The 16,520-nt window shown below is 44.4% G+C and overlaps 1 protein-coding gene across 2 annotated transcripts; it reads left to right on the forward strand.

The window, feature by feature from the left end:
• Nucleotides 1–8,278: 8,278 nt before the first annotated feature.
• On the forward strand, nt 8,279–14,777 carry LOC119317319. Of its 2 annotated transcripts, none has more exons than XM_037591749.1 (3): nt 8,279–8,464; nt 8,544–8,834; nt 11,557–12,699. In XM_037591749.1, exons 1-3 carry the CDS (start codon nt 8,363–8,365, stop codon nt 11,632–11,634), a joined length of 471 nt encoding a protein of 156 aa, XP_037447646.1. In that variant the 5' UTR covers nt 8,279–8,362; the 3' UTR covers nt 11,635–12,699. The 2 variants fall into 2 exon arrangements, with proteins under 2 accessions (XP_037447646.1, XP_037447645.1); XM_037591748.1 differs by lacking the exon at nt 11,557–12,699 and adding an exon at nt 13,969–14,777 and having other exon boundaries at nt 8,282–8,464.
• The last annotated feature ends 1,743 nt before the right edge of the window (nt 14,778–16,520 follow it).

Genomic DNA, 16,520 nt, shown 5'->3' on the forward strand with positions numbered 1-16,520 from the left:
TCTTCATTCTTTTCTTCTCTGGTGGATTCAAGTCAATATTTCAGTGTTGATCATATTTCCTTTCCTTGTTTCAAATGATTTCTCATGTCGGTGCACCTCTTAATCATCCATTTCTTGCTATTCAATTATTCCGGAGTGCTAAAGATATCTCAAGGCTCGTCTTGTCATTCAAGATCCGTTCAACTTATTTCGAGGTCTTATCTTATTCAAACCATTCAATTCAACCGGTGCATTCTCCTTTTCAAGTAACCATTTTAACGGTGTATCTTTTGAGTGGGCCCTAACCCACATGTCTTTTTCCAGGATCTTACCTGACTCTTCTAATTCTCCCAGAGCTATCCTCAAAAATTATTTTCGAAGTTTGATGTAAGAATGAACTGTCATCAGTCAAATGCCTTTCTCCAAGATCTTTCATTTCTTTTCATCGTTGGTTCAACCTTTCAAATTTTCATTCCGGAGTATCTCAACAATTTGGTGGTGTTTCTCATTGTCATTCTCAGATTTTGAAGACCGAAGAAGAGTTTTACCTCCATATCTTATCCGTTCTCTCAGAGATTCGTGATTCTAGTTCGAGCCCATCCTCTCATAATTGTTTTTGATTGTGAGAATTCTTTTCATCCTTCTGTAGCAATTCAAGAGTCTTCTCAGTTTGTTATCCGGAGTCCATCAATTCAGGTTTATTCATTCTCAGCTGTCAGTTATCATTCTCCAATCTTACCGGTGCATCGTTCAAGTGATCTCTAATCAGTTCGTGATCCCTTCATTCTCATGGATCTAAATTCTCTCAAGCATCTTCGTTTATTTGTTAATCCTTCCCGGTGATTCACCCCTACTTTGTTCATTTTCAATTCTTACGGTGGTTCGTTCAAGATTTCTCTTCCTTCTTTATCTTATCAAATCATTCGTTGTTCCAATCCTACCGGTGGTTCGTTGAAGACCTTCCCAAGTTGACGCTATATCTATCTTAATCCTTTCCAACGAGAATAAGTAGTATGCCAAATTCCGCTGCTTGTCACCAATTTGAATTGGGGAAGGATAAACATAATGTAATTCTTATTCTGGTTTCATCGAGTGAACTCAATTCCTTATTCCGGAGCCTCATCAAAATTCTCGGTTTCACTTGTTTCGTCTTTTCTTTTCCAGAGTTCCAAGTTTCCACTTTATCTCGTCGCAAAGCTTCATCTAGTCATTGCAAGGCTTCAACCTTACTCTCTTCATCTTTCTTTTCATTGGAACATTCCTTTGTTTACCAGAGTTCTTCATGAAGGTTCTACATGGTGGTTCATCAAGGATTTAATTCCTTCTCGAAGTGTTCATCGAGATTCTTTTCAGAGGATCTCAAGTATTCTTTATATTGCATTTCAAAGTGCAATTCTTTAAACTGTATCATTCGAGGTGGTTATGTCATTCTTGATAATTTGAGTTCATGTCTCATGATTCACATGTTGTTAAGAATGAGGTATTTTAAATCCATCAATCTCGTCATTGGAGTTATCTAGGGTTATATTTCACCTAAAGCTTTCCCTAAGGATTAATGCTATTAATGGTGATAATATATGATCCAAGTTCTCCATCTACCCTCCCGGCGAAATAGTTCCTCGTCTTCTTGTTCTTATCAATCCAATCTTGTTTTCGTTAGTGGCAGAATTTCACCTTAAGTTTTGAAATGTTCTCCATAAGCCCACTACAAGCTTACTCTTTTCATTGTTGGTTTTCCAACAACTCCGTTCAATTTTTTCTTCGTAGGCATGCTCTTTCAATTCTATTTGCGAGAGTTGTCATTTCTTTCTCTGATCTCTTATTCTGACGATCTACCTTCTTTTCTTTCGTTCCGGAAGCATTGTGACGTTGCTCTCCTCTTCCTATCATCACGTTTGCCAAGATCATGTTTTTTTCCTTGCTTATACATCCAACCGGAGTGTCGTGCCCCTTTTCAAGTTCTTTCATCTTATCAAGTCTTTCATCTCTTTTCAACCGGAGTGCTACCCAAATCGGTTCTTTCTTATTCCTCTTTCTTAACGGAGTGTTTGCAACTTTGTTCTTCTTCATTGCATTCTTTCTTTCAATTTGTTCAACCTCGCAAGGTTCTTTGGTTTCACTCATTTGTCAAAAAAGCAACTTTGTTTTACCTCTCCCTCTTCCGTTTTCTATCTGGTGCCATCCAGATCTCGGGACGAGATCCTCTCGTAGTGGTGGAGTGTTGTAACGCCCCGTGACCGATGTGCCAGGTGTCCTCCAATTATTCGTTGTTGTTGCCTTGTCATTGCTTGCGTGTCATGCATGTCATATCATGTCATCATGTGCATTTCATTTGCATACATGTTCGTCTCATGCATCCGAGCATTTTCCCCGTTGTCTGTTTTGCAATCCGGCGCTCCTATGTCCTCCGGTGTCCCTTTCTACCTCTTTTTGTGTGCGGATGTTAAACATTATCAGATTGGACTGAGACTTGTCATGCGGCCTTGGTTTACTATCGGTAGACCGCCTGTCAAGTTTCGTACCATTTGGACTTCGTTTGATACTCCAATGGTTAACCGAGGGACCGAAAAGGCCTCGTGTGTGTTGCAGCCCAACACCCCTCCAATTTGGCCCAAAACCCACCTAAACCTCCTCCATCATCTAGAGTGTTCGATCACGATCGCGTGGCCGCAAACCGCACCTCATTTGGAGCCTTCTAGCTCCCTCTACCTCTATTTAAAGGTCACTCCCTGAAATTTTCGGGCAAACCCTAGATCCCTCCCTCTCCTCGCACGCCGGACAAAAACCTCACCGGTGGACGTGTACGTTTCAATCGCCGCCGCCGCCCGCGCCCAATCAGGGCGTGCCACGTGTAACCGGCCAGCCCCCTCCGCCGCGGCCCGCTCGGGCCCGCGTCCGGCCCTCCCCGTCACCATTTCGGGCCGCGCCTCCTCACCAACCATGTCGTCGTCTTCCCGCCGTCCGGCGTCCGCCGGCCACCGCCTCCCCTCACCGGACTTCGCCGGAGAGGCGCCGGCCACCGCCGCTGCATGCGTCGGAGCCCCGCCCCGTGCCGCCATCTCCGCCGCCTGGAAGCCGCCCCGACGCCCAGCTCCTGTCGTCACCGCGCCCGCAATGCCACCCGAGGCCGCCGCCGCCATCTTGCGCCGGTCACCGCGCCCTTCGCCGGCAACCTCGTCGCCCGGCCTCGGCTTCCGCGCAGCGCCACCACGAGCTCCCTCGCCGAGCTTCGCCGCTGGCCGGACCTCTCCGCAGGCGCCGCGCCTCCCCGCTGCCTCCTTCTCGTCGCGTCGCCGCTTTCCTCATCGTCGGCGATCACCGGAACGCGCCACGCCTCGCCCGAGTTCCTCCCGGATCAGATCTGGTGGATCGGGATCAGATCCACCCATCCCTCCAACCAAACGTCTCCCTCCGATCCGGATCCCTCCGTCCCGCACCGCTTCGTCCCGCGTTGACTTTTCCCGAGAGGTCCAAATTTCACTAAGTCCCCCAGATTTTAGTATTTTTTGAGCATTTTCATCGCATCATAACTCTGTCATTGTAGCTCCGATTCGCGTGTGTAGCATATCAAAATGTTCGTCTCGACGAGTACATCATTTCATCTCATTGCATCATTTTCATTTGAGCTCATCTTGATGCCCGCAATGCTGTTGGAAGAGGGCTATGTGATGATTATGTCAGATCTGTTTCAGCAAATGGCCTTTTGTCATTTTTGCCATGTTTAATGTGTGCATGCTATAATCCTGAGCTCTACATGTGTTTTGTTATATGCCATGCCATCTTTACAGGGGCGTATGCCATGCATTTTTGTGATCTTTGTGGTGACTAGCACAAGCATGCAAAGTAGCTTACTCGATGATGCTGATTTCAGGGACTTTGAATTTTACTAAGTCCTTGCCATGTCCTTATTTTTATGCCATATGTTCATGTTGTTTCCCAGTGATTCGTGCCTCTTTTAAGGATGACCAGTAAGGATGTTTTGTTAATAATGTTGTGCTTTATCCATCCATGTCTTTGTTGGCATTTATGGAGCACCCTAGCTTGAGTCAGTCGAGCTCTACTTTTGCTATTAAATGTTCCTGGCAGGTTGTTAACATGTTTAACAATTTTGCTGAGCTTATTGTTTTTGATCCGTGCATGCTATGTTGTTGTTCTTGCCATGTCTAGCTTCTATGCCATGTCTTCTTGATGGGTGTATGATTAGATTATCATGCCATGCTTTTTAGTGAGTGTATCGAGCTCGTAAACATGCCTACTTGTTAATCTGTTTGCATGCTCCAGTTTTTCACTAAGTCTGAATCTGTTTATGTTTTTGCTATGTTCACATGCTTTTAATTGTATTTTCTGATCCCTTTTGGCTCATGGTCACTAAGGGACTTTTGTTATGTGCTTTGAGTAGCTTCATGCCATGCCTTGCTTTGCCATGATATGTTCCTGTAGCATGTAGTTATCATGCTCTAAACATTGCTTCCTGATGATAAATTCCTGATATCCTGTTAATTTCACTATGTCTGAAACCAGCAATCTTTTGCTCTTTTGCCATGCTTGTTTGAACCTGTTATTGAGTGAATTAGCCGTAGCTCAGTGTTCATCTTTTGTCAAGCATCATGAGTGGATCCCTGCCATGTATTTTGTTGCCATATTTGAGTGATGTACTCCCTCCGTCACAGTTTAGAAGGCACAGTTAAATTTGCGTGCGTTTCCACAATAGACAAGGTTTAGGGCGCATTGCATTTATTTCTAGTAGCTAATTAGTACTATTTCTATATGCATGCGTAGTGTGAATGCTATTTTTTAGCCCATCTCACAACCAATAGATAACCACCTAGGTCCTAGAGGATTTCCAAGCGCGCCTTCTAAACCGTGACGGAGGGAGTAGCATATTTATCTTGATGCATTTAGTTGGCTACTTGCTGTTTATCGCAGATCGATGCCATATTTGTTTTGCTTGTCATTTCCAAACCGTGCACCCGATTCCGGTGATCTTTATATCAATTTCGACCGAAATCAACTCCTCCTTCCAGTGGCACTCTTGGTTTTCTTTCCCTTGGGTTCTGCAGACTCAAGGGTCATCAATATTTAAACCCCCCCTGGGCCAGTGCTCCTCTGAGTGTTGGTCCAAACTGAGCTGCCTGCGGGGCCACCTAGCCTTTTCTTTCCCTTGGGTTCTGCAGACTCAAGGGTCATCATTATTTAAACCCCCTGGGCCAGTGCTCCTCTGAGTGTTGGTCCAAACTGAGCTGCCTGCGGGGCCACCTCGGGGAAACTTGAGGGTTGGTTTTACTCGTAGCTAGTCTCATCTGAGTGTGCCCTGAGAACGAGATATGTGCAGCTCCTATCGAGATTTGTCGGCACATTCGGGCGGTGTTGCTGGACTTGTTTTACCATTGTCGAGGATGTCTTGTAACCGGGATGCCGAGTCTGATCAGATTATCTTGGGAGAAGGAATATCCTTTGTTGACCGTGAGAGCTTGTGATTGGCTAAGTTGGGACACCCCTGCAGGGATTGAACTTTCGGAAGCCGTGCCCGCGGTTATGGGCAGATGAGAATTTGTTAATGCCCGGTTGTAGATAACCTGAAGTTGAACTTAATTAAAATACATCAACCACGTGTGTAACCGTGATGGTCTCTTCTCGACGGAGTCCGGGAAGTAAACACGGTGTTGGAGTTATGTTTGACGTAGGTTGTTCTAGGATCACTTCTTGATCATAGTTCATCGATCGTGCTTTGCCTTTTCTTCTCGCTCTCTTTTGCGTATGTTAGCCACCATATATGCTAGTCGCTTGCCGCAGCTCCACCTCATACCTTTTACCTACCTATAAGCTTAAATAGTCTTGATCGCGAGGGTGTGAGATTGTTGAGTCCCCTTGACTCACAGATACTTCCAAAACCAGCTTGCAAGTGCCGATGATACCGTGTATATGACGCAACCGAGCTCAAGGAGGAGCTTGATGAAGATCGTGTTCGTTATGTCGTTTTCGTTTCCAGTTGATTAGTAGTGGAGGCTAGTTGGGGTCGATCAGGGATCTGTGTAACATTTGGGGTAGTCTTCTTTTATTTTGGTTCCATAGTCGGACCTTGACTGTATCTGGGTGATGTAATGCCTTATTCATGTAATTATGTGAAGTGGCGATTGCAAGCCAACTATGTATCTTTTCCCTTATGTATTACATGGGTTGTGTGAAGATTACCTCACTTGCGACATTGCTTTCAATGTGGTTATGCCTCTAAGTCGTGCTTCGACACGTGGGAGATATAGCCTCATCGAGGACGTTACATGAACATAGCGTTCCTATTGGTCATTTGGAGGGCACATAGATTGTGAAGCTGACCCTATAAAAATGTGTGCACTACCGCTTGTTCTTGAGCCCGCATAACTCGGCTCCTGGGCAACATGCTTGGTCCCATGTCATGTCACCCAACTCGAGCACGTCGTCGGCGAGCCCTACAGAAGAAGAGACACCAGACATGGCCGCATCGACGAATCAGAGAGTACCAAACTGATTACAGTAAGCCACCCAACTCTCTGCCACATTTTTGCTCTGGTTTCCAAGGGTTCTAAGTAGGGTGTCGATCGTTTGCAATATTGAGCTAAAAACTTGATGAAAATAGATACGTTGTTAGTGCCAAAAGCTCATGCGAACAATAGAATGTGCTTGGCGGGGGTGATGCTTACGCCTCGTTTGATTTGGAGGATTTTCGTAGGAAAAGCATATGAACAGGGATTCCAGAGATTTTTTTCTATATATTCATTCGGTTTATAGAAAATGCGTACATGAATTTCGTAGGAATACTACTCATTTTCTATGTTTTTGAAGAAAACTACACATCCACTCAAAGCTTATTTTTGCACGTATGAACAAGGCAAATCAATTCTTTAGGATGACAGGTGTCATCCTATCAAATTCTTATACTACTCCTAATTTCTACATTTTGATTTCCTCCAAACCGAATGAGGCCTTATGATTTATGGGTTTATGAGTGAAAAATCTTGGTATATCATAAAGTTTTATTGTATATACTTGCAGAAAAAGTGAATGAGGCGAATCAGAATAAGAGTGCTAAAGTACTCTCTCTGATTTGAATTTATTGACGTATAGTCTATACAACACAGAATGGACATTATATAGAGGTTGCATCTAAAGATTACTCCCTCCTTTCCGGTTTATAAGGCTCAAATATCAAATCTCATCAACCAAAGCATTTTGTGAGTGGAGGAATGTATCTCGTACTTTACAAAACTACGCCATTTAAACTCATGCATTAATTTGGATTAATTACAGTGCATGCATGCTTGGCCACTACTCCCTCCTTTTCGGTTTATAGAGCTTATCTCAAAATTTTAGTTTTTCCATTTTATAAGGCTCAATTTGGTTGTTCCCCATCACATGTTCAGACTTCAAGGTGCATTAAATCATTGCATGCAAGTATTAAGAGAAAACTGACCAATGCATGCACTTTATGTATGCATGCATTGCAATTAATGCATTCATAAACATAATTTTTTAAGGAAAACAAAAGCATTAATTGGGTGCTTTTGCAAACTACAAAAAATATTCCACCACTCATTATCTATCTTGGTTGATAAGATTTTGAATTGAGTCTTATAAACCGGAAGGAGGGAGTAGGTGAGTAGGAACATTACATGCATTGGTGTTGTTCTCTTTAATTCTTGCATGCAAAGATTTAGAGGGTGTTTGGATCACTAGTGACTAGAGACTAGAGACTAGTAGTAGTCACTTTTAGTCAGTAAACCTCCAAACACCCCTGACTAATGGGTGACTAAAACTAGTTTAGTCCCTAGTCACCCCACCCCCAACTAAAAGTGACTAAAGTCTCTCCTCTAACTATTTGGCGGGCCCATCCTGTTGCGGGCTAGAGAGATAAATGGAAGGGAGAGACAAGAATTTAATACTGAGACATTTAATGCTGACTAGTAGTAGTCATCTTCCAAACAGGGCCTGACTAAAAACTTTTAGTCTGACTACTACTAGTCACATGACTAGAGAGTATCTAAACACCTTCTTAATGCGCATTTTGGAAACTAAAATGACATGGAGATGAGCCCTCTAAATTGGAAAAACAAAAATATTGAGATGAGCCTTATAAATCGAAAAGGAGAAAGTATTATTTTTATTGACGGTGGAATGCTAAAGAGTTACTACTGTATCAACGGTAACTAAGCATCGGCCGGTCACGCCACAAACATTGAGTGAGGAGCCGTCAGATCCAGACGAAGCGTTTTCCTGAAGAGATGCAGTTAATGAAGATATCGACACTATTTTCAGAGTTCTTGAGTGTCTCCCAACCGGCAGCATCGTCCATTGACGCCTCGGAGATCCCTCTCCCGCAAATCCGGCGACCGGCGACATCAAGGCGGCCATGGGGCGGTGGACCGGCGTCGTCCACGTCCCGCTCTCCCAAGGCGCCCCCCTCTTCCGCGTCGCCGCCTCGCTCATACTCGCGCCCTCCAAAGCCCTCGCCGTAAGGATGACCCCGCTGCCCTTTTCCCCTCTCCAAGGCAATAATAGCATCCAAAGCCTCACACCCCGATGCCGCCCAGGTTCCACGCGCAAACGCGATCCTCTTCACGGGCGACCGCGTCCCCGGCACCGGCGAGCCGGCGATCGAGCGGCTGTCGGACGCCGCCTACCTCGCCAAGCTCCTCGCTGGGAAGCTCGCCGGGGAAGCCAACGCGTGGGTGGTCGATGCCGCTTGCTTTGCCGGGCCGTTTGCGGTCTACCGAGAGCTTGTGCCGGCCGTGGACACCGTTGGCGACCCTGAGCGGTATGACCCCACTGGCCTACCGGCGGCGGCTGGCGTTGCCAACATCTTGGCACATTGTATTCGGGAGGTAAGTTGCGGTAAATTTCGGGAAAATTCAGCAGTAGTTAAATTTTTGCCTTGGCCAGGTACGATGTTACAAGAATTGAGGTCTTATGGTATTGTGATATTGTCACGTTCTTGTTACTGGATATGCGAAAACCCTCTAGCACTGCTCCTGGATATGTTAGGTGTCTTTTATTTCAGGGCAGATACCACAGGTAGTCATCAGATTCAGGAATATTTTTTTTCACATAAAGTTCAAGTTTTGGTTTAAGTGAATACTTCTTGTACCCATTTCTGAAGAAGGAGAATTCGTGGGTCCTCTATTTGGGGATGAGATTCCATTTTTGTTCACAAAAACTGTACATAAACTGACTATCTTAAGCTAAAGGGTTTCCCCCAATTTCCATTTATAGAAATCATTGCTTTACAATGTTGTTTTAACTTTTAACTCCCTCACACATCAAACACCAAAATAGCGAGCCCAAAAACAGGGGCAACAAAAGCCAGAAGCTAAACAAGGCGTACGGAAAACAGCGGCAATGCAAATATGTAGGGCTCAGCTCCTAGCCAGGGAGGAGATCTAGCTAAAATGGAAAAGGAAAAAGACAGACGCCATGCACCTAGAATCCATCCCATCTTTGTTGCCGTCATGTCGTCAGTCGAGGAATCCACAGCATCCAGCTGTGTGAAGCTTGGAAGATCTCAACTGTGACTTGTTCAAACCATCTTGCTCACCTGTGCAGTACCAGCTTTGCGTCCTCCTTCCCTGCAAGTGGCTCCGAACTTAATCCTGAAACAAATTTGAAAGATCAGTGCACAAGGATTGCTAGGCCATTTATTATGAAAGTAGGCCAAATTACACGCTTTCCAAATACCCCACATGACCCCTGCAAACCCAACAGCCGCTATCCCACGTTTGCTTCCAGTAAAAGTCTTAGCCAGGTATTCAGGCAGTGATCAGCATCAGTAAACTGACAACGAATTCCCAGTGCACAGCTAACCACATTCCAATATATCTGGCCAGGGGACAAGAGAAATGGGCGTGACTAGTGGTTTCATTGCTACCACAAAACTGATAAGAAGCTTCACAATTACCACCCCTTCTCAGCGAAACATCCCTCATCAGAATGCTTTTCCTAAGCACCAGCCAAATGGAAGTTTTGACATGCAGGGGATCTTAGCTTTCCACCAGAACTTGCTGGGAATTACACCAGCACTTTGCATAGCAGCATAGAAAGACTTCACGCTAAACTCACCAGAGTGGGAGAGAAGCCAAACAAGTTTGTCCTTTTTTTTTTGAACTGGAAGACAGTATGAAAGGCTCTACTGACACATGTATTAAGTCACCAAGGAAATAATTTACATACTTTGGGCTAGTTTATGGTGTTCCCACGTCTCGCAACCTACTATAAGTGTCAAGGTAGATGATAGTTGTGAGGTGAGAGGCCAAAATGACACTAGTCAGAGAGTAAAAGGGAATAAAATCTAATCTAGGAGAGGGGGTTTACAGTACCAAGAATGGCTGGCCCTAGGTCAGCCTTGGCCCTATGAATCAAAAGTTCAAAATCTTTTTTGAATCTGTCTCTCCAGGACTGGAAGCAGGGCACAATGTGCTTGAAGATTTTATTATTTCTCTTCTTCCAAATACTCCAAGCAGCACAGATGAAGACCTCCATGAGGAGAGGACCAGACCAGAGATGTCTCCCCTGATTAATGAGTAGCAGTCTGTCACCATCTAGAGGCCAGGAAATGTTAAGGGCAGTCCAGCATCTGCGGCTGAATGGGCAGCTGTAGAAGAGATGTTCTACAGTTTCCTCCATTGACTGAGAACAAAGGATGCATTCCAGACCAGACTCCTAAGTATAGTTCCTTCTCCGAAGCATGTTTCTTGTATTCAGTCTGTCAGACTTTGTCTTCCCCATCAGTCAGACGGAAATTAGCGCACAAATCACGTAAAGCTCGCAATTGTTCTAGTCTGTCTCCAAGTCAAGTTCTTCTGAAAGTTAGAGAATTAAAACCCAAAGCATAAACCTGATGTACTGTAATGTTAGGCTCTAAAGAGGTACAGTAGAAAGGAGCCTGGGGAAATTTTCAGTGAGTCTGGTTCCTCCCAAAAGCTTGTTTTCTTCCAGCTTCCTAGTTAAATTCTACATCAGCTAAGAAAGAGGTTTTATTCCATCAATCCTTGCCAAAAGTGAGTCTCCCAATTTCTAGTGACAACTTGCCTTAGATTGATACTCCCTCCGTCCGAAAATAGTTGTCATCGAAATGAATAAAAGGGGATGTATCTAGATGTATTTTAGTTCTAGATACATCCCTTTTTGTCCATTTTGATGACAAGTATTTCCGGATGGAGGGAGTATTTCTCAAGTATTTGTTTGTCAGGAAATCTTGCCAAGGAACTCTGCTATTAAATAGCTTCCTACAACCATTTTGACAGAAGTGAATGCTCATGATTTCTAGATCTGAAATCCGAAGGCAACCATGACCTTTAAGTAAATAATGGGGCCAGTTAACCAAATGGCATTTCTTTTTCCGTCCCCACTCCAAAAAAGTCTGGCTTTTAATGGACCTGCTTTTTCCTTAATCCTAACTGGAATTCTGTAGAAATGCCAGACAAGAAGGAATTTATGACGATAGTTCTGCCACAAATAGATAAAGTCCTGCCCAGCCAGCACCCAAGTCTCTGCTCAATCTTCTCTACACTTTTGTGCCGTTGCTGTTTCTAATTCTCTTCTCATCTACAGGGATCCCTGGATATTCTAAAGGCAGTTTCCCAGTTTTACAGGTTAAGATTTCCTCAGATTCAGTGTTTCTGTTTGTAGCATTACCAAGTAGATAAATTTCACTTCTGTGAAAAATATTCTGAAACTTGACATCTGCTCAAACAGACACAGTAAAAGTTTAAGGTTTCTTGCCTTCTCTAAGTCATCGTGGAACTGAAGGGTATTACCATATGCATATTACGGAATGGCTACTCCCTCGGGCGCAATATGTTTAACTAAGCCAGTGATAAGATTATTTTCAACAGGTCTAGTGATCATAATTGACAAAGCATCAGAAGCCAGGTCAAAACAGCAAATGTGACTATGGATCAAATAAGTGTGTCTAAAGATGATGAATCTAGTTATGGTGATTAATGCCCTCGTATCAGATCCACCTTTTCACTACTTTTTGTGCCGACATTACTGCGTATTTGTGACAAGCTGCTGCAGTGCACTTTCATTCTCTCAGGGCATATTTGTTTTGCAGAATTAGATACTCCCTCCATTTCTTTTTACTCTGCATATAAGATTTATCCTACGTCAGACTTCATAAAGTTTGACCAAGTATATAGAAAAATATCGACAATCACAGTACCAAATCAATATCATTATATGAATAATGGAACTAGTTTTCATATTATATATCTTTAATACTGTAAATGTTTATAATTTTCAATACAAGGTTGGTCGTCAAACTTTATAAAGTTTGGCTCAGAATAAAACTTATATGCGTAGTAAAAACTTATATGCTGGAGGGAGTATTAGCAGGAACCATAACACTTCTGATAATCTTGCCCAGGAACCAGAGAGCGATCAATGATAAATTCCATGTTTGATATAATACCAGAGGATTGCTGTGAGTATTAGATCATTGCTCTTCGATTTCACGTGGGAATCATGTACATTTCTGTTTATTCTGTGGGTGGTGTGCACGAGAACGACGGCCTCTCACTGATCCAAGAGGCTGGAGTAGAGCGGACAGGTTTGGACGTGGTCCTTTCATCATGTTTAGTGTTTCCAGCCCAGAGCCCAGTGATAGACTCATCGTGTCCTTGCAGCATGTCATCATACCATGTTCGTTATAGGATGTTACAGCTTAGTTTGTTGAGGTTGATGCAATGTGTATTTAATGGATGGAATAGTCTGCAGATGATCTAACCTGGATTCTTGGAGAGACGGTTGATGGGGTAGCAGAGATGCTGATGTTTATAATGTAGCGAACCAGGTCGCTGAGCTCATATAGCACACAGCTAGGAAAAGTTTGGAGAGAATGGCTATATAATGCATTCCGTGGTCCAAACAATCCATGATAGCTACCTGATTCAAAGGTAATACTGATGCTACATATTTCCAGTATCTCGTCTAGTTACATTGACAGTGATTCTGGATAGTGGAGCAAGAACCCATACTGCTGGGAGAAAGATAACTGAAACCAAAGCACACACCCTTAACGGCTCTTGCTTAGAAAATATATCCTTCCCAACTCCCATCACTATCGGAGGAACCCACTGCCTTACTAGTTTAGGACAATGCGTATGTTATATGTTCTTATTTTGCGCCAATGTGGTTTTTGGTTTTCAATATGTGCTTAACTCTGCATACTGAGATGTTTAGCTTTCCTACGAGATCTTGCCATTTCGTTTCCCTTTTGTGTATTTATCTTATTGCGCCACTCGTACACACTTTTTGTTTAACCGATGTTTATGCTGAAGACAACCTGGTCGTTGACCTCATATAGGAACCTGTTCATCGTGTGGTAGTTTTGGAGAGAATCACTTTAATGCATCCCGTGGTCCAAATAATCCAAGATAGGAGCCTATTTCAAAGGTAATATTAATACCACAAATTTCCGGTATCTAGTCTGGTTACATTGGCAGTCTTGTAGAATACATACGGTGGTGCACATCACTAGGGGAAAGTGTGGTTCAGATTCGGGGTGCATCTGGATCTGAGAGCCAGAATGAATTTCCGCAGTCTTGTATTACTATCTTATATAATTGTGGTGGAGCAAGACCTATACTGCCGGGGATCCTTCGAAGAAAACTGAAACCAAAACACGCACCCTTAACAGACTGTTGCTTAGAAAATATATCCTTTCCATCAGTATTGGAGAAACCCCACTGCATTACTAGTTGATGATAATGCATATGTTATACGTTGTTCTTGTTTTGTGTCAATGTATTTTTCAATATGTGCATACTTAGATGTTTTTGTTTCCCTTTTGTGTATTTATCTTATTGCGCCTGTACATTTTACGTGGTTTATGTCTTCCCACTAAATTAGCATACTGTAGTCGTATTCTCATTTCTTGTAGACATTCTAGATTCCACTCAGAACTTTGTGCCTTTCCGCTTTTCCTTGTTAATTCCTCCCATCCATGTTTTTTGTTCGCAGATACAAAATAAGGTCACGAGGGGGTCATTGAATGATTCCGCAGGCAATCAAGAACCTACTGCATCATTGCTACCGTCGTGTGCTCCTAAAACTACCATCCTGGGATTCAGTAAGGGTGGAGTTGTCGTCAACCAGCTTGTGGCAGAACTTTCTTACTGGGCCTCAAAATCAACAAAAAGTTCAGTTGATGTTTCACAGCGAAGCCCATCCCTCTTGACCGGTGATCTACTCGTTCCTGCTACAGCTAGTGATGTTTTATCAAGTATTTCCGAGTTCCATTATTTGGATGTGGGCCTCAATTGTGCTGGAGCATACACTACTGATCATGCGGTGATCAAGGGGATAGCCAGCTATGTTTCCCAGACTAGTGATACTCTCCGTTTTGTCCTTCATGGGACTCCGAGGCAGTGGTCTGATCCGAACCGCCCATGGATCCTGGCCGAGAAAAACACGATGCTGCGGTTGCTTCAGGACGAGGCTAAGAAATGTGAAGGGAGACTGATGCCATCTGAAAAGAAGTATTTTGATGGTAGACCACGCAGTCTGCTGATGCATTTTGAGATTCTGGAAGCAATGGACATCTGCTGATATTCGGCCTGTGCAGCTTTGTAGCCTTCTAGTCTCTGTACAGCTTGTGCAGATAATAACGGAATGTGAATATTTCAAGGGTTTTAGATTGTTTTTCGTCTTTTCGGCGGTAGTTTCATTCCATCAGGGAGTATGAGATGTCTTTTCTGAACAACAAACACAAATCAGTTACAGCTGATGAAATGATTAACGAAATATATATGAGATGTAGTTTGTTTATGCCCGGATTTCCTTGTGTACCATTCGGGGCAAATGTCTTCTTTTCCCTATTAAGCTTCGTGCACTAGCCAGCGGCTGCGCGATCAAAAGTCTAAACTGCAAAAGTCCGAACTGATGAAAAGGACTAGTGCAATCCGAACACACGCTTCAACATTCCCCACATTTTCCCCTTCTTGTTTGCAACATTATGCCAGTTCCAAAAAAAAGCTCAAGTTGGTCACTGCAAACTGCTGACAAGTTCGGGTCACGGGCTACTTGCAGCTGCAGGCTAAGGAAACGACTGTTTTTCTGACGTACATCCTCGTCTGTTATGAGCTTTTAGGTGAAAATTTTGTCAGTTGCTTCCTCGATTTAGTGAGACCAAGTCTACTTACTAGTAGTATATATTCGTCAAGCTGATCCGTACGCGGCATCTGCTAGCTCCAGTTTAGATGTCAAGCAGACTTAGCCGAGTCTGTAATAATTGGGGCAGGCTGCATATTCAGTTATTGAACACGTCGTGTCGTGTCGTACCCGTGCCTGACCGAATTCCACGCAACCATGACCTCTGAGTTCCACATGATCCATGAAAGTAACCACCATTGCGCATAAGATAATGGCGCCAGGCCGGTAGTGGTTAACTGGTTAGTACAAATGTACAGCATACTAAAATGAGCCTATGGTGATTCCAGCTACACTCGAACTGTTGTTTCTTGTCTCACACTGGAGGCAACACCTGAAGCAGTCAAAGCAGAGAGTCTCCCCAAGACCCACAGACACGCCATTTTCAGATGGACTGATGAGGTTGGCGTGCTCGTGATCTCCCTTGTCCCGTATCGTTCTTAATAAAACGGCGATGTCCAAATCTCGGGATTCAGTTCCGGCTAAACAATCACCGGGAATTCTCGCTGATACGCGTTGTCCGTCGCTGCGGGACAAACCTCGCACGAACGGATCAACCGCATGCCGCCACCGATGCCAGTCCAAGAATGCGCTTTTTTCGGTGTGGCCGTGCTTCTTTCGTATTGTTTGGCAATGCAACTCTCAATTGATTTGGGTGCATACACGCACGTATATATTTACAATGAGCAGCCCACGGCCTCGACTATACATGGTAACTAGGAGGCGGGGCAAGGTAGGAAATGATCCTACATATACATGCGATATACTGCCTATACAAAAGATATTCAACACCCCCCGCAGTCGATACGTCATTAGTGACGCATAGACTGGACCGAAACTCCTCAAATGTAGTCGTCGGTAACCCCTTGGTCATGACATCGGCGAACTGCTGAGCGGTGGGGACATGTAAGACCCGTATGTGTCCGAGAGCCACCTGCTCACGCACGAAGTGAATGTCGAGCTCGATGTGTTTCGTGCGACGATGATGAACGGGGTTGGCGGAGAGGTAGACGGCAGAGACGTTGTCGCAGTAGACAACGGTAGCCTTGGCCACACCAAGGTGCAACTCCTGAAGAAGCTGCCGTAGCCAGGAGCACTCTGCAACAGCATTAGCCACAGCGCGATACTCAGCCTCGGCACTCGACCTGGACACCGTGGGTTGTCGTTTAGACGACCACGAGATGAGGGAGGGCCCGAGGTAGACGCAGTAGCCAGAGGTGGAGCGCCGAATGTCGGGGCAGCCGGCCCAGTCGGCATCGGAGTAGGCCACCAGATCCGTGGAGGAGGACGCCGTCAACGTGAGACCAAGACCCATAGTGCCGCGGATGTAACGGAGAATCCGCTTCACCAAGGACCAGTGAGAG

This window comes from Triticum dicoccoides, chromosome 6A (genome assembly GCF_002162155.2).
Source record: "Triticum dicoccoides isolate Atlit2015 ecotype Zavitan chromosome 6A, WEW_v2.0, whole genome shotgun sequence".
Taxonomy (NCBI): Eukaryota; Viridiplantae; Streptophyta; class Magnoliopsida; order Poales; family Poaceae; genus Triticum; species Triticum dicoccoides.

Coding starts and splice junctions, on each gene's coding strand:
- LOC119317319 (XM_037591748.1), top strand. CDS start 8,363: ATGGGGCGGTGGACCGGCGTCGTCCACGTCCCGCTCTCCCAAGGCGCC. Junction 8,465..8,543: donor CGCCCTCCAAAGCCCTCGCC/GTAAGGATGACC, acceptor GATGCCGCCCAG/GTTCCACGCGCAAACGCGAT. Junction 8,835..13,968: donor TGGCACATTGTATTCGGGAG/GTAAGTTGCGGT, acceptor TTTTGTTCGCAG/ATACAAAATAAGGTCACGAG.